Source organism: Trichosurus vulpecula, chromosome 8, assembly GCF_011100635.1.
Source record: "Trichosurus vulpecula isolate mTriVul1 chromosome 8, mTriVul1.pri, whole genome shotgun sequence".
Lineage (NCBI taxonomy): Eukaryota > Metazoa > Chordata > Mammalia > Diprotodontia > Phalangeridae > Trichosurus > Trichosurus vulpecula.
Window position 1 is genome coordinate 177,583,385 of NC_050580.1, and position 18,145 is coordinate 177,601,529.

The 18,145-nt window shown below is 47.7% G+C and overlaps 1 protein-coding gene across 1 annotated transcript; it reads right to left on the minus strand.

Annotated features, from left to right (window-relative positions):
* Positions 1-4,139: 4,139 nt before the first annotated feature.
* Positions 4,140-9,047, minus strand: REM2 (RRAD and GEM like GTPase 2). Its single transcript, XM_036737107.1, has 5 exons — positions 8,939-9,047; positions 7,092-7,427; positions 6,772-6,845; positions 5,984-6,191; positions 4,140-4,453 (listed from the first exon to the last, which is right to left on the minus strand). The coding sequence occupies exons 1-5, from the start codon at positions 9,045-9,047 to the stop codon at positions 4,140-4,142; spliced, it is 1,041 nt and encodes a 346-aa protein (XP_036593002.1).
* Between the last annotated feature and the right edge of the window lie 9,098 nt (positions 9,048-18,145).

An 18,145-nucleotide genomic window follows, 5' to 3' on the forward strand; every position in this document is an offset into this window, starting at 1 on the left:
GGCCAATAATAACACTTACATCTCAGGGCAAGGACCAAGTGAGATGATATTTGTAAAGTGCTTTCCAAACCTTCAAGCACTCTATAAATGCTAGCTATGATTATTTCCAATCCCTCATTCTCAGGATCTAACGGGTGGCTCAATCTTGTGGATTCCATCCCCACAATGTCTCCCGTCCACTGCTTCTTCTCTACTCACAGAGCTACTGGCCTAGTTCTGGCCCTCATCACCTCCAGCCTGGACTATTTTAATAGCCTTCTAATGGGCCTCCCTACCTTCACTTATAGTACCCTGTCACTACCCAGCTCAAAACTTTCAGTGGTTCCCTATTATCCAAAGGATAAAATACAATTTGAAGCCCTCCACTCAGTCTTATTTTTTCCCATGACCCTCCTTTATTCATTCTACAATCCGGCTGACCTGGATGGTTCTCTGATCTTGCAACATTTTGGTGCCTTGGTGTCCTTGCCCACACTCTACAGGCAGTGTACCTCCTCGCCAATGCCTGTCCAAAGGCCCAGTTCAGGTACTACCTCCTTGATGAAGCCTGAAATCCTTGTTTCTCACACTTTCCTAGAGTGCTTTGCCTGGGTTTCTCCTTGGTTTCCATCACATTCCACTGTGTAGCATTCTTATCTATGTACATTTTGTTTCACCCTACTAGACTTGTAAGGCCTGTGAGTGTATCATATTTATATTTGCATCCTTAGGACTTGCCATTGTACTGGACATAATGGGCACTTAATAAATGTTGAACTGAATTGCATTTTTAAAAACCACCAACCCTTCTCTGCCCCCAACATGTTTGGGGTTCAGCAGTATGATTCTTAAGTCTTCTTCACTAACCCTAGAACCTTTTCAAAAGAGAAGTTCCTCACTTGTTCCAACTGGGTTAGGCATAGTAGGGCCTAAAGGTAGGAGACCGGATGAGATGGCCAAGGGGGCTTTAGACAAAGGAGCAAAATGAGAACTCCAAGGCAGAGGGATAAATGGATCCTGACTTCATGCAGTTATCCAGCCAGCTCTGGGAGGAGAAGGCTGCTCTTCTGTGCCCAGGTCTCAGGAAGACAGAGGAGAGCAGGAGGAAGAGTGGGTGCTGCGGGCAGTGCCTCCCTTGGGGTGGGGGGAAGAAGGGAAGGAGAGTGGCCGAAAGCAGCCAGGGAGGCCCCGGAAGAGGCATCAAACGTAGGAGATGAGGTATGTTGGATATATAAGCCCAGGACCCGGATGTTCTTTGCACCCAAGCTTCGGCTAGCAAAACCACCTCTGATCTGATGTGAGCCGGTTGAAGAGACAGGGGCCAAGTCCTGGGGAGAGGACCCCAGCCCCCCAGCCTTGCTCACTCCCCTCCAGGTCTGGTAGGGAGTCTGGTATCAGCTCTGTCTGTTCTAAGTTGTTCCCTGTAGGCGTCTGGAGAGAACACACAGATGGGCCAGGCTGATGGGACTGGAAGGGTGGGGAGCTTTCATGGGGAGGAGGGGATGGCTCTTGCTGCAGAGGGTCATCATAATCACCACCACCAACAATGATGAGACTCTGCAGATTACTGCCTTTGCACCAGGCCTGGGGCTGCTACTCAAGACGGAGGGCATCTGATCCTGCACCACAGCTGGGCAGCAAACCTTGCCCTGAAAATGTGGGCCTCCCTTCACCCCCCACCCCCATCTCAACCACTGACCATGGTCAACCTTCTTGCTAAACACTGGCCATTTCTGCCATTCTTTCAACCTTGGCTTCCTTTAAACACATCACTCCTGGAATGGAGCCTTGAGTGGTGAACACCTGCTTCTTCTGATCACCCACGGTCCCTTCATTGTCCTTAATCCGCCTCATTCCCAGGGATGTCTGGGACATCTCTCTAGCCCTTTCTTGCCTCAGGAGGCTGATCGTGTCTCAGGGTGAGTGGTGGAGGCCCTACCTCGGGGAGCTGAACCAGGTAGCTCAGACAGCTCTAAGTGTATGTGTGTATGTGTGGGGGCAGGGCTGATGTGGGAGTGGGGGTGGAATACGAGGGGGAGCTGCTGCTTTTGTTCAGGTGCATGGCTGAGGCAGGAGCAGCCGTGGGCGTCCCCAGGGTGAGCACTGACAGCTCCACTTTCTCTGCAGATGATGGGGCTGCTCTGCGGCAGAGGGGGCCGACAAGCCCTATTCTACTCCTCCACCCCCTGCTCCACAGACTGTAACAGGCCAGGCTGAGCATGCTACTAAGGGAAGCCCTTCCAAGAATTCTGCAAGGCTGTGGAAGAGAAGAAATGGGGACTGGAGATATTCCTGGGGAATGTGACATTAAACCAACGTTGGGACATTGAACATCTATTATTTTCGAGTTCAGGCCCTTTCTGAAAGAGTCAGATTGCCCACAAAGAGTCATCAAACACTTGACACAGTGGTCAAGGGCTAAACGAATTTTTTTTTTTACACATTTTCCTGTTGGAGGCTGGGGTCGAGGCAAGAAGTCACCTGAATCCTTAGAAACTGGCTGAGAATCTGCTTTGACTGACTTTAGGTGACACTTCTGTATCACGGACCAAAGCCAAGCCTGTTCTTGGCTTTGTACCCTATGTCTGGGCTGGAAGGACTGGTGATGCAGTGAAGAGGACTGGATTAGGAGTAATGGAATCATAGATTTGGAGGAGAAAGAGACTTCAGTGGTCATCACGTCCAGCCTCCTCATTTTAAAGACGAGGAAACTGAGGACCAGTGAGGGTGGCCAACCCGTCCAGGGTCCCAGACCTGGGAAGTGACTGAGGAAGGAGTCGAACCCAGGTCTGGCTAACTCCAAGCCCACCACTCTTGTCTACAACACAGAGGGCCTGAATTTACCAATGCCCTCTGCCTTCAAATCTATCACCATTTCCACTGAAACTTACTGGCCCCTCTTTACTAGCTGGGCACCTTTGGGAAAGTTGCCGTACCTTTCGATGTCTTAGTAACCTCAGGTGCTCCACGGGATAAAGCTTTCCACCCTTAAGTCATTAAGACCTGAGTTCAAATCAACCGCCACTGAAGCTCTGAACCTTACAGCCTGAGCTGTAAAACTGTAGCACTCACCCCCTAGGGCAAGATTTCGAGGATAAAATTAGTTAATATTTTAAAAGCAAGTATGGGATTCCGAAGTTCTAAAGCCTATGACCTCATGCCCCTGACCCACACCATAGCCCTTGCTGCCAGTTAAGGGAGGGCAGAAGGAACCCCGGAAGCCTTGCATTTGGCCTTTCTGGGCTCCACGCTGCTCATGTGTAAAATGGAGGCAAGGATCCAAGGTCGCATACTCTAAAGCAGGATGGGATCTCGCTGCTAGACGGCCGGGACCCCACGGTGAGCGCTCCACCCCGACGCCTGCCCCGCGGAGGCCCAGAGACGCGCCGCACCGGGTGTCGTAGAAAAACGCTTCTTTATTTCAAACGGGGCGGTGCGCCCCGGCTGCTGCCACCGCGGCGCGGTGGCCAGGGGAGAGCGCCCGGCTTGAGAGACACGGGAGCCTGCAGACGGTTATGCGACCGGTCCTTACCTTTAAGAATCTTAAAGGGTAGGTGCCCAGGTGCAGCGGGCAAATCAGAACATCCTGAAAGGAAGCGGCAAAATAGCACGTCCAGGTCCTTGCCTTTAAGAACCTCTTAAAGGAGAGGTGGGCCAAGTGCAACTGAAATGGGGAGGGGAAGGCTGAAAGGTCACGTTACAAAGTCTCAAGAAGGATCTTCAGGACTTCGCCTTTAAGAATCTCTGGAAGACTCAGCCGCACTGAGGACAAAAGCGGCAAATGCTGCGACGAGTCTGGACCGAGCGTTCCCAAGCCTCGCTTTAAAGGAGAACGTGGTCGAGCGCGGCCCCGAATAGGAATCACAATAACAGGAATAGTAATTGCAAACAAATCATTCTCCTTCCCTCCCCTGGCCCACGTGTCACGTCCTTGCCCTTCGGGTGCCCTTAGAGGGGCAGGCGCCCCCGACGGAGATGTCAGTCCTCGCCACCCCCCGCCGGCGGGGCGAGGGTGCCACCTCTCCAGGTAGCCCGGCCTCGGTCGGACCCGGGGAATCCTGGGAGTTTTTGGTTTCCTAGATGGGTCCCCTCAACGGAAACCGACGGGAGGGGCGCAGGGAGGGGGGTGACCGCGGCGACGGTCCGGGCGGGGATCTCCCTCAGAGAACGGAGAGGTCGTGGCACGACTTGGAGCGCTGCTTGAAGAACTTGGCGTGGCGGGGCACCAGGTTGGCCAGGAAGCGCTTGGCCTTCTTGGTGAGGCTCTCGCGGCGCGCGGGCGGCGGCGGGGGCTGGGGCTGCGGCTGCGCGGCGCCGTCGGGGCCCTCGGGGTTGGCGGCGGCCGCTCGGGCCCGGCTGCGGCGCAGGCGGATCTGGCGCACGGCGCCCTCGAACAGCTCCCGCGTGTTGTGGTGCAGCGCGGCCGACGTCTCGATGTGCTTGCAGCTCAGCATCCCCGCCAGGTGGCGGCCCTCTGCGGCGGGGACACGAAGCGGGCCTCGCTCAGCGCCGGCCGGGTCAGAGGCGCCGGACGGGACCTCGTCGGTGACCCCGAGGATCCCGGGAGCCTGCACGCCCGTGGCGCCCCGAGCTCAGCACCGGCCTCGGCGCTGACGCATACCCCCTTGCGGCGTGGGCGGGGAGTGCGGCGCTCACCCCGCCCCGCCCCCTCCCCCTTCACCGAAGCTGCGGCCTCGCTGCCGTCGGAACCCACGAGGACCGGCCAGCTGGGCCAGCTCGCCCAGCCCAGGCGGGAATCCCGCATTAGGTGCACGTCACGTAAAGCCCCAGAGAAAATGGGGGGAGGGGAGGGGAAGGATTTTTGTTCACCGGGAGAAAATAAATTTAATTAAAAAAAATGTCCAGGCAAAACACGGTCTCTCTCCCTCCCGGGGCTTTGCACCCTCCTGTCCATCTCCCTCTGCTTCTATGTACCTCACATGGCCACCCACAGCTACCAAGCAACGAAGCCGGATGACTAGAACCCAGGTGTCTCCATGCTATACAATCTATCCCATTGCACCACGCCGTGGAGACCAGCGCGGGGAGAGGATGGGGTATCGATGCGATGAGACGGCAAAAGGAGAGGAGGGGTGGAGGGTGGTTTACTGAAGGGAAGAATGGAGCAGGGTGGCTGAGGATCGATGGAATTGGGGTGGAGGGACTCCAGAGGGGGTTATGAAGAAGGGAAAGAATGGGGAGAGGGGCTGAAAGAGGAGGGGCCGAAGTGACAGGGATGGAGGGTTATTGATAATAACACAATAGAATAGCGATGGCGTGATATAGTATCTATATTGCATAGTATCTATGAGGTGTCAGGCACTTTATAAAGATTAGCTCATTTGATCTCACAACAACCCTGGGAAGTAGGTGCCGTTGTCCCTATTTTACAGTTGAGGAAACTGAGGCAAACAGAAGTTAAGTGACCTGCCTAAGGTCATACAGCTGGGGACTGTCCAAGGCTAGAGTGAAACTCAGATCTTCCTAACTCCAGGCCCAGCATTCTATCGGAGGCACCACCTAGCTCTCTTATCTTGGTGTAGGAGATAGGCTCGATGTCAGGAAGACTTGAGTTCAAATCCCCTTCAAATATTTACTAGCTGTGTCTGTAATCCTTGCAAGTCTCTACGGGTCTCAGTTTCCTCATCTGTAAAAGAAGTGTATTGGACGTTGGCCTTTCTGGCCTTTTACGATTCCTTCCAGCTCCAAGTCTATGAGCTTGTGACTCCTGAGATGGAGGAGAAGAGTGCATGAGGGAGGAATATGCGTAAAAAGGGGCAAGGAAAAGGGATCTGGCTGAAAGAAGGGACCCTCTAGGACATTGGGGAGGCCAAGGATACATGACGGGCCAAGAGAAGAAAAGGAGGTCCAAGACCCAGGGAAAAAGGGACACGGAAACCCAAGCCTAGGGTGGAGGTGAGGGCTCAGACAAAAGGGGGACAGACGTGTGAATCTTCTCACAGGAAATGGGCTCGGAAGAAGGGAGTGAATTCAGGATATTTACCTTCTAGTGAGACTTCCCTGGAACGAGCAAGGTCACTCTTGTTGCCCACTAGGATGATGGGTAGATCATGGTGGGGACGACCAGCCCGAAGCCGAAGCAAGGTCTCAGGCACTTTGGAGAAGCTTCTTCGGTCAGTGACAGAGAATACGATGAGGAAGGCATCCCCAGTCTGAAGGCAATGTTCTCTGAGCCAGCTACCTGACTCTCCCTGTAGGAAGGGATATCGAATCAATCACTGAATGTTAGGGCTAGAAAAGGGACATTAGAGGTCACCTCTTCCAGTCCCAGGAAACAGGCCCAGGGTGGGGAAAATATTTGCCTACGTACTAAGTGGTAGAACTGGTGTGCTTGTGGGGGAGTGTAATCCCCATCGAGCTTCCACAGAAGAGAACTAGGAGTGCAGGGGCCTATTTAAAAAGAAGTGCCTAAACTGTTGGTTAAAAAATGTGATGGTCACCCAGATTCCATTTTGCTATTATGCAAGCTCCTCTTTGTCCCAGAGCTCTGAGTTTCTGCTAACAGGTTGGGTTCTTCCAGGCTAATCTTGCATGCAGCAATTTCACTCTTATTCTAGCATCCTGCTGCGTTATGGTAGAGGAACAGGGATCAGTTATGACATTCAGTAGTGGTCTTGTCGCCAAAATGATGAGAACAGAAGACCAGAACCCTAGGGAAACTCTGAGGAGCCATGGCCCTGATTCCTGAACCCTCAGCATCTCCCATGATGAGATGGTCTCCCTTCACCCTTCCTACTTTCTCCCGGTTTTTAAGGCTGTTCTGGATCTCACCTGCTCCCAGATGTCATACACCACCAATGTCACCTCTTCTTTATCCACTATGATATGTCTTTCATAGGTGTCCTCTGTTGGGACAAAAAAAGGGGGATAGAGTCATTTTAGTAGGTGGCCCAGGCTAGACAACCAACCCAGAGACTCCAGCCACTAAGGCAATCTTTATAAGAACTCCTTTTTCCTAAGGAACAACCCTCTAGAAGCCATAGACCTTCCCTCTCACCTTGGGTCCTCAAGTACTGTCTTCTTAGGGTTCTAAAGACCCATGCCTCTACCACCTGGTCTTTATGACCCATACACTAGCCCCACCCCAATACCTGTATTCTCAGGTTCATGAGCATTGTCATCTTGGAGTCCTCCGAAAGTGCCTGCCAGGGCACTTTTGCCCACGCCGCTCTCACCCAGAAGCATCACCTTGAAGACACCACCCTTCCCAGCTGGTGTTGCCTCTCCTGAACCCAGAGAGTCAGAGGAACCAGAGGATGAGGCTTGGGGTGGCCAGTCCAACTCATCCACTGCCTGGGCCCGTCTCAGCTGGTGTTTGTAGGGCACAGGCATACTGCCTCTCCGTCGAGGAGCACCCCCCGCTGGGGACAGCCCAGCCCGTTCCAAGCCTGCTAGTAGCTTGTCTCGCTTGTTCATGGCTGTGGTATCTGTTGCAGGGGGACAAAGAGAGGTCAGTGATGTACAGGGTACAGGGTCTCTCTTCCTCTCTGAAGGAAGGCCACCTTTGAACAGGCTATCTCTTATCCCATCTGCAGAAAGGAATCTCGATTGTGTACTGTTCATGCTTCTGATGGTAGGAACAGAGGACCCCAGCACCAGCCTTGGAGGTAGCTGGGAAGTTGATGCTTATGCCCCTCACCCCAGAGACCTGGGGCATCAGATGCACACAAGAGCATGATCTGAGAAGGAGAGCTTTTTCTTCATGCGATTTCCCCCACTAAGGTCCATTACAAACGATACATATGTATGGGGTAGCACATGCGAACACTCACAGGCTCTCACACACCCACTCACACTTGACACATGCATGAACTCTAGGCCTGGCCTATGGCTCTTTAGAGAGCTATTTAGAGAGCTATTCCCTTTCCTTGTGCCTCTTCCTTATTCAGCTCTGCTTTGTGGATATACCTGCTATGACCCATCATTCTTTTATTGTCAATACCTAAGTCATCTGCTAGGCAAGAAGAGAGTGGGTACGCAAGGGATTTGTTCACAGCTTGACAGGCTACTGGGCTGAGGAAGTAGATGAACTGTGAGGAGGGAACCAGTTTCCAGAGGATGAGTGTGAAGATGTTCTCCTCCAGGTATCACTATAACCATGGGTGTATCCTTGTGACAGGGCTATCCTGTCTTGTTATCTCCGCAGCGAGCACAGGGAGAAGTGGGGTGTGCTTAAGAGAATTTGTCTGTGTCCCAAGCTGTCCCTGTGAGTGGGAGCGTATGTAGTGTTTGCGTAGGGGTGGAAGCGCAATGGGAGTCTGTGAGTGTGCGTCTCGGTGCTCCTTTGTGCGTCTATGAGTGACAAGGTATGGGTCAGTGTAACAAGAGGAGGTTCAGACACAACAAAGAGGGATGGGGAGAGGCTGGAAATAGCCCGGATCGATAACCAGCGGCAGCCCGGGGCTCCAGAAGCCTAGGAGAAGCCTTCACAACAGGTCTTGGGAGCGGAGCTGTCCCCCTCCCAGTATCTCCGGGATATGTTCTGGATTCTCCATCCTTTTTCCCTCTCCCTTTCCCCCCCCCCCCCCCAAAGCCTGCCTCCTTCTCTCTCTCGCTCTCTCCCTCTAATTGGCCCCCTAACCCTCGCTGCTGGGGAGGGAGGTGGGGGCAAAGGGGAACTGGAGGCTAATCTAAGATGAGTAGGGGTTTTTAACCAGTTTCCAAAATCCCAGATGGAGAGGGGGCTGCTAACATCCGTACTTCCGACCTTACCCCCCAAACCCTAGCTGGGAATTCCTATCTAGTTCTGAGGGGCTATTTTCCTTTTGGTTGTTGTGGTTCTGTTTCTCCGGCCCTAATTTCTGATCAGCCCCTTCTCTCCACCCTACCAAAAATAAATAAATAAAACCCTACAACCCCCGCTCCCCCCCCCCCCCCCCCCCCCCCCCCCCGCACACGCAGAGCTGCAGTCTGCCTGTACCAGGATTGAGGAATCGACCCCCCTCACCTGGTTTTGGTATCCCTGGGGAGGAAGCCCCACCGCCTGATGGACAGAGGGCTACTGTGTCCGTATCCGTGTCCATATCTGTGTCCGTGTCCGCGTGCATCTCTGTGCGTGTGCAGCAGTATTGGCTCTCTGAAATCTTTCTCTCACTCAGCAGCTCGGTCAGCTTTTCCCTTTAAATACCACCCCCCTCCCCCAAACACACGCACTCTCCACTCCCCCTAGACACCTGGGGGAACAGCCCCACCCCCTGCTGAAGTCACATATGCTAATTAGCAGTGATGTCATCGGGATTCCCTCCTTTCCGATTCCCCACCCCACCCCTTTCTTTTCTCTTTCTTTGTGCTGCTTTCCTCAGGAATCCCCCAGCCACACACACATATCTGTCTACACACCCATCCTACTATCTGGACCTGAACGTGACAAAGCAAAGAGGACTGATACACGGGAAGAAATAAGAGTTATTGAGGAAGATTTGGACAGAAAAAACTGATGAAGAGTGCGAAGGATGTAGAGAAGGGATAGAGAGATGTGCAAGCAAATAAAGGACAGACTTTCTTATTTCTATGCCTCAGTTCCCCAAGTAAAAACTACTTTGGAAATTCAAAGGGCTTGTATAGTTGGGAGGAAGGGTACTGGAGCAGAAGCCTAGTTCTCTTGAAATTGATAACCTACGAACTGGGCGTTGAAGTCTGTGAACAGGCGGAGCTGGAGGAAAGAGCGTTTCAGGTGGAGGGAACAGCATGAACAAAGGCATGAAGGCAGGAAAGTACGAGATTCATTTGTGGAATAGCTTAGTTTCTTTTAATTGGAGTATGAGGCGCATATTCAAGAGAAATGAGAGTAAGACTGAAAAGATAAGTTTGAAAAAGCTTGCAGAACATTGACTGCTAGCATAAATAGTTTGGACTTTATTGGGTAGGCAATTAAAAGTTTTTAAAAAGGGGAGCCATTCACACTTCATGCTCGCCTTTTTTCTTCTCTTTTGTTTTTGTTTTTGGGTTTTTTTTTTGGTTATGTCTCTTCTTTCTCATGATCCACCCCATTGGTCATAATTCTTTTCCACAACTTGACTAGTGTATAAATTAATTCAATGCGAAGTTATACATGGTAGTTATATGGGGAGGGAGGGGGGAGGGAGGGGAGAAAATCTGGATCTCAAAATTATGTAGAACCGTGTGTTGTAAACTAAAAATAAAAAAAAATTTAAAAAAAAAGGGGAGCCATTAAAAGTTTTTGAGCAACAGAATAACATGATTTGGTCTTGTCGGGTTGGGGGAGGGGCAAGGGTTAATTTATGCCATTTAAAAGTCCTTTGAACCTCTTTTATTGCAGTTTTACATTCTACTTTGTATTTCATAAAGTTTTTTTTGGCACACATCTTATCTTCCCTATCAGGCTGTAAGCTCCATTAAAACAAGGACTGTGCCTCATTTAGCAAATCTCTTTCTCCATCTGGGGACTCAGTTTCTTTAACTGCAAAATGAAGGGGTTGAACTAGATAATCTTCCTCCCACACCTAATCCTCCACATCTTTTTCTTCCCTACAGAGTTTTGACCATTGGTGTTCAGTAAACGTTTGGTGAATGAGGGAATGAATGAAAGAACACATGAATGAAAGATTGAGACTCCACATCAGAGGAAGGTCATGACACTTGGGACCAGAAGGAAGGGGCATACTATTAACCTAGGGAGAAGCAGGACACAATGTAGGGAGCAGGGGCTCTTGCTCCCCAAATTGGTGCACTGTGAGACTCCTTTCTCTGTGAGATCACGGTGACTTCAGCAACAACACCCTGCCTCAGGAAAATTGAAATGTGAGCTCCTAGAGGTAGCAGGCACCCCAAAAGGTGGAGGGGATATGGACCCAAAGTTAACTTTTTATTTTTTAGAGGGGGGAAGATAGGGCAGTTAGGGTTAAGTGACTTGCCCATGGTCACATAGCTAGTAAGTGTGTCAAGTATCTGAGGCCACATTTGAATTCAGGTCCTCCTGACTCCAGGGCTGGTGCTCTACTCACTGCGCCACCTAGCTGCCCTTACCCAAAGTTAATATGGTGGTTCCTCCTTTGTTTTTGTTTTGAAGAGGACTAATGACATCATGGGGTGATGTCTTGACTCAGTGTGAATTGGATTTAAGTGAGGCAGAGTCGAATAAAGTCATCAGCCTCACTCTCTTCCTGAATCATCAAAGTCCAGTGGCAAGACAAAAGTCAAGATGACTGGGATGGCCTGAGATGCAGGGGATGACTTTGGTGTCTTTGATGTCTGACCAGACTGAGTGTTCCATGGCACCTGCCACAGTTGTCTTCATAGCCGTTGGACCAAGTTGTTCTCAACTGCCCATTCTATCAGGGGAAGTCTTCGTATGCTTGAGGTAGACATCCCCCAACTCACTGACAGGTTTGAGGCCTGTTGGTTGCCCTCAACCTGGCTTAGCCCATCTGCCAGGATGGTTTTACTGGGGTGTGGCAGCTGTGCATGCCATAGCTTCTTGGTGCCATAGGTGAAAGTTAAAATGGTATGACCAATGGGAAGGAGAATGTTCATGGGGAGGAGAGGGAGTAGAATTGTATTTTATTATTGAGGACCTAGCATGATTTTTACTGTGGTCCATTTCTTCTATCCATATTACTTCCCTCATGAATTGATATTTCTTTTTTTTTATTAAGATTTTTTATTTTTATTTTACAACACTCAGTTCCACATGATTTTGAGTTCCAGATTTTCTTCCCCCCTTCCCCCACTCCCTCCCCAAGACGGCATGGAATCCGATATATCTTCTACATATAACTTCACATTAAACTTATTTACACAATAGTCAAGTTGTAAAGAAGAATTTTGACCAATGGAATGAGTCATGAGAAAAAAGAAACAAAACCAAAAAATAAAACAAAAACAAAAGAAAGAAAAAAAACAAAAGAAAAAAATAGGAGAGCAAACAGTGTGCCTCAATCTTCATTCAGACTCCATAGTTCTTTCTCTGGATGTAGATAGCTCTCTCCATCATGAGTCTTTTGGAGTTGTCTTTGAACCTTATATTGCTGAGAAGAGCGAAGTCTATCAGGGTTGGTCATCACAGAATCCATTTATCTGTGTTTGTGTATAATGTTCTCCTGGTTCTGCTCTGCTCACTCAGCATTAAATCGTGTAGGTTTTTCCAGGGTATTATGAAGTCCGTATCTTCCCCATTTTCTATAGTACAATAGTATTCCATGACATTCATGTACCACAACTTGTTTAGTCATTCCCCAATTGATGGGCATCCCCTTGATTTCCAAATGAATTGATATTTCTAAGAACGAGGTACATAAGAAACAGTGAAAGGGATAACTTTAGGGAAGTCTTTGAGGGTTTCAAATCTATGAGCTGATGCAGAATGAAGTGAGAAGAACCAGGGGAACAATTTTTATACAGTAACAACATTTTAAAGACAGACCCAAGAACTCTGACCAATTCAATGAGCAAGCATGATTCCAGAGGACTAGTCAGTCGGTCAATAAACATTTAGTAAGTGCCTACTATGTGCTAGACAGTGTTCTAAGTAAGCACTGGGGATATGAAAAGAGGCAAAAGACTCCTCTGAGGAGCGATAAGGAAAATATGATACCCATCTCCTGTTAGAGAGGAGATGGACTCAAGATGCAGGTTGAGATGTTCATACATTTTTTGGACACAACCAGTTTGGAAATTTGTTTTGCTTGACTATTCTTTTTGTTACAAGGGTTTTTTCTTTTTTTCTTTTTCAAAATAGAGGGGGAGAGGTGGGAGGAAGAGAAAATAAATTCTTGTTCATTGAGAAAAATAAGGTTTTAAAAAACAGTGAGGCACGACAGATAAAAGGGGTGGTAGGACAAGATTTATAAGGGTTAAATAACATAGAAATTCTCTTCCCAGGCCCTGCGCTGGTAAAAACCACTGGTGAATCCTTTTTTTAAAAAAAATTTTTTTGGAGGTGGGAGGCAGGGCAATTGGGGTTAAGTGACTTGCCCAAGGTCACACAGCTAGTAAGTGTGTCAAGTGTCTGAGCCTGGATTTGAACTCAAGTCTTCCTGACTCCAGGGCCAGTGCTCTATTCACTGTGGTGGATCCTTTCTTGTCTCCCCTTCTTTCCCTTTCCCCACTCACCTTCCTCCCAAAGTGATGGTGTTACAATTCCTCTCCCTTCCCTGACCCTGACCTCCATTCTCTCAAGCCCTAGAGAGGTGTCAAGACCTGCCAACACTTTTCCCCCTGCAGAATCTAAGGAAGCCCCATCAGCAGCAGTCTGGATTTAAGAAGGCTTGGATTAAGTGGGCCCCAACTGGCTGCACTGCTTTGTCTCTTGCTTCTACTTTACTGGTCAGCCCTCCTATTAATACTCTTTGTCCTGCTCTCGCATGGCCGAAATTCCATCTCTCTGTCTGTGGTGTTTTTGTGCTCTACAGGGCACCTGGAGGTTTCACAGAAGAAAGGGACAAATGGAAATCTCAGGAGTAAATTCAATGTCACCTAGTTTAGTAGCAATAGCTGAAATTTATGTAGCATTTTGAGAAGTACACATTACCTCATGAGATCCTCATAACGACCCTTGTGAGGTAGTTACTATAGGTATTATTATCCCTTAGAGGTCAGAAGGAGCAATACAAGGACACTCTCAAGGTCTCTCTGAAGAACTTTAGGATCAATTGTGAGACATGGGAGACACTGGCACAGGACCACCCAGCATGGTGTGCCTGCATCAAAGAAGAGTTATACTCTATGAGCAAAGCAGAATTACAGTAGCTCAAAAGAAATGTGAGATATATGCATTTACCGACATCTCCACTCCATATACGGCATTCATACGGACTATTTGTGCCCAACCTGTGTTAGAGCCTTCCAAGCTCACATTGGTCTGAATAGCCATAGTCGGACCCCAACGTCGTGATGTCATTTTAATCCTCTACGAGAACAAAGGACAACAAGCAATTGTCCCTATTTTACAGATGTGGAAACTGAGTCAGAAAAGTTTGGTGACTTGCCTATTGTCATACAGCTAGTGAGTTTTGGAGTTGGGATTTGGCCACTGGTTCTTTCCTCAAAGTTCAAGGGTATTTCCGTTATACAACACCTGTCTCTTAGAGAGGTCACTTATTGAGTAGCCTCAGCTATCTGTAACACACCTGAGAGCCCAAAAGGAAGCAAAAAAAAAAAAGACCCTTGAACGACCAAAAAGATATGGCACAAGACCTATACACTAAAACTCCAGGCAGAGTCCTTTCAGAACCTCACTGAAAGCTTCACTCAGAATGGCATATTTAGCAGTGCAGATAGGCCTCAGCAGTTCAGAAGCAGCAGGGGAGGAGGGGAGTGGTGTTAAGAGTTAGTATTATCAAGAACTACTGACTGCTAGCCTGTAAGTGGAGGGAAAAGATAGAAAAACTACAAAAGCCAGACATAACTCAAAAACATAGTAGTATGAGATCAACGAGTGTAGGGACAGAAACCACACACACACACACACACACACACACACACACACTCACAAATGTGCTCTTCCCCCTAAAGAATCCCAGCTCTGGATTCACATTCTAATAAGTAATATAATTTTACATTACATTTGACCATATTCTCTTCTATAACAGACACTGTTCAGATCAAAGCATACTATTTTCACTTTATTTTTTTGTGTTTTTTTTTCCTTTTGGTCTGTTTCTTTTCTCACAACATGACTAATATGGAAATATGTTTACATGATTGCATATAGATATATGCATATATGGGTAAGGGGGGGGAGAAAATTTGGAACTCAAAATTAAAAAAAACAAAAATTGTCTTTACATGAAATTGGAAAAATCTTAGGAAAAGAAGAAAAAGAAAACAGGCACTGTTTGTTTGTCTTTTGGTCTTTGGATCCTTAGCCTTATCACAGTGAAGGCCTTCACACATAGCAGCTGCTTAATGAGCCCTTGTTGGGCTGGATTACATGGGAACCAGGATTTCAGCCCAGGTCTTCTGACTCCCAGACCTCTGAGTGCTTTTTCTACTGTGTAGTATGTATATAGAACAGTACAATGATTCATGTTCATGATGATGACCCTGAGTCACGAAGAAAAAAGTTAAATCATATTGAAGGCCAGGGACATGTACTATCTACTTTAGAATGATTCCCATAAAATTAAAAATAGCAAAGATGTTTTAAAAATTATGGTGCTTAATTCAGGTGATTAGCAGTTATCTAAAAAAAAAAAGATTCAGTCACATGGAACTACTTGTTTCCACCTAATGTTGAATAAATGAGGCATAAGTTCTCTACGCAGGAACAGACACACCAGACTGTGTGAGTCCTGCTTGCTGATGTCTGAAATAGCTTGAGACCGACCCCACTCTTTTCATCTTCAAAGACTTTGCTGACCATTTAAAATGCCCACATCTCTAGGAGTCAGTATTACTTGCTACTGTTATCAGTCATTTATACCATAGTGTGAAAAAAGGGAGGACATCGCTTGAGGGTATTTAAAGAGAAAATAGTGATATGGCCTTCCTTGTGAGTAGGGGAGTCTGGGGCAATAGAGATAAACATTTGCCTACTTTTTAATGTTGCCCAGAGCTGGCACTGTTTGAAGAGTCAGGCCTGTGCTTGGGCACATACATACAAAACAGTCCTTTGCAAGAATTTTTATGGCATAAAAATGCCAGCCAAAGCCCTAACTAGAAATTCTGGCATAGGTAGGGAATTCAATTAGGTGGCAGGGAGAGACAGAAACCTGAAGGCTGTTGCTGGGTAGGCCTGCTGTCACACTAATACTGGGCTCCCCATATTTAGATTCATGTGGATCCCCAGACTTGGTAGTCCCACACAGATGGTTTGTCCTGATAGGTGTATTCTTGCCATTTGGGGAATGGGGAAAGGTGTCCCCTGGGGACTCTGGGAGGTTAGTGGTCCCAGGACATGTTGAGGGTTGGGAGGATTCTCATAGAGAAAAGCATGCCCCTTTCTCATCTTGGAGCTCTGGTGCAAAGCTCAGGTAGCCCTTTACTAGCCCTTTTACTAGGCTGTTAATCTGGCTAATTCTCTCTCACCTTGGGTAGGACAGGACCATTAACTGAAACTAGGTAAAACTTATCCTCAACCTCCTGAGAAAGACTTGAAGAAAGGGAAATCACTTTCAGCTCTATGCTGAGTCATAAGGGAGCCAGGCTACAGGGAGGGCTTTTGGTGAATCCCCATTCCCCTCTTTGTGGCTTTCTTAGAACTTCCTCTGGCTCCTGCTGAGTAAGGAGAGGAGAGAACATTATGCAATTAGCTTTGGGTGGAAAGATGTTCACAGGGTGTAATCAATATCTGTCTCTCTGCCAGAATACAGACTGGGGCTGGGGCAGGGTAAATCAGGGAAGGGAAAACAAAACTCAGGAGAGAGGGCTCCTTCCTCTGTGGGGAATCCTACCATTCTCTCCCCCTACTTACAGTATCTCTTCTTAGTTGGGTAACACATCAGTGATTTTTTTTTTTCTATTTACGCCTTCAACTACCTCATGAGATCTAGGTTCCAGTCCTAGTCCCACCATTATGATCTTAGGCTAATGACTTGCATTCTTTGGACCTCAGTTTCCTCATCTCACAGTTTGGAGTGGACCTCTCATATCCTTTCCAGCTCTGGCATTCCCAATCACCCCACCTTCCCTCTCAAACCCAGCATGTCCACATCAATTATCTTCTACACTAGACTCAGATGCTCTGGGCTCTAAAATGCTCCATCAGCCCTGATCATCTCATCTTTGTTTAGCTAATTCTAATTTAATTTTTTGAGAGGAAGGCAGGGCAATTGGGATTAAGTGACTTGCCCAAGGTCACACAGCTAGTGTGTCAGGTGTCTGAGGCTGGATTTGAACTCAGGTCCTCCTAACTCCAAGGCTGGTGCTCTACTCACTGCACCACCTAGCTGCCCCTATTTAGCTAATTCAGTTCCCTTTTGGGATAGCCTATCCCTTTGGTCACTCTGCCCTCACTCTACCTGGACTAACCTTCCCTCACCAGCATCTTTTAAAGCATGGCATGGGGACACCTCTTCCAGGAAGGCTTCCCAAACTAGGCCAAAATGACATCAGCATTTTCCACATTCATCTCACTATCCCTCCACTAGAGATGACTCTAGGTTCTAAGCGGTTCTATCGATAGAGTCCAAGCTACTTGCAGGAATTACCAAGGTGGGATCTGGTAGCATAGTCTTTGAGAGAATGACTACAGACATCCCAACAGGGAAAGGGAAAAAGTAGCAGGACAAGGGTGAGATGGTGAGGAAAGGAATGAATGATGAAATAGAACTTTATGTTTGGGTCTGACAATGGATTACATCTGTGTTTCAAGTATCAGTCCTTCCTGAGTGTGAAGGCTAGCTCCAGTAATTAATCTTTTTTTTTTTTAAGTAACAGAAATGCATGAAATCATTTACCCAGTCACAGTTGTGACCTGGCTTCAGTAGAGGGAATAGCATTGAGGAAATCATGAATCTTTTAAAGCAGCTATTCTTCACCTGGGGTTCATAAACTTTTATTTTCCTTTTAAAATATTTCGATAGCTACATTTTAATATAAATGGTTTCTTTTGTAATCCTAGTTTATTAATGAAACAAGTTTATTTTGAGAAAAGGTCCACAGGCTTTACCAGACTGCCAAAGGGGTCTATAACACAAAAAATGTTAAGAATCACTGTTGTGTATGATTGTATATGTATGAACTATATCAGATTGCTTGCTGTCTTGGGAACGGGGGAGGGAGAAAAGTTTGGCACTCAGAGTTTGATGAAAATGAATGTTGAAAACTACTTTTCATGTAATTGAAAAAAAAATAGAATTTTATTAAGAAAAAAGAATCACTGTTGTAAAGTATTTAAGTATCTTAATGCTCAATACTGTATTCTTCGAGCTAGTCTGACTGGGGAAAGTTCATCTGTCTTGTCTAAAAAAAGACAGTAAGTTCTCAGAGGTCAGGAACTATGCCTTCACTGTGTCTACATTCTTTGCTCTGTAACATCTTGTCCTGTGAGTCATACACATAACTTAAATGGAAACTGGAGGAACAAAAGAGTAAGGACTCTCAGTGGGGTTCCCCTGGACTGAGAAGGCACAAAGTTGCCCATTGCTAGCCAGTAGGGTAGATAGCAGGAACTGTACCTCTGCTTGGGGTAGCTGTGAGAATATCTGTATAATCTGGCGTAGGGTGGGGGAAAGACCATAGGTCA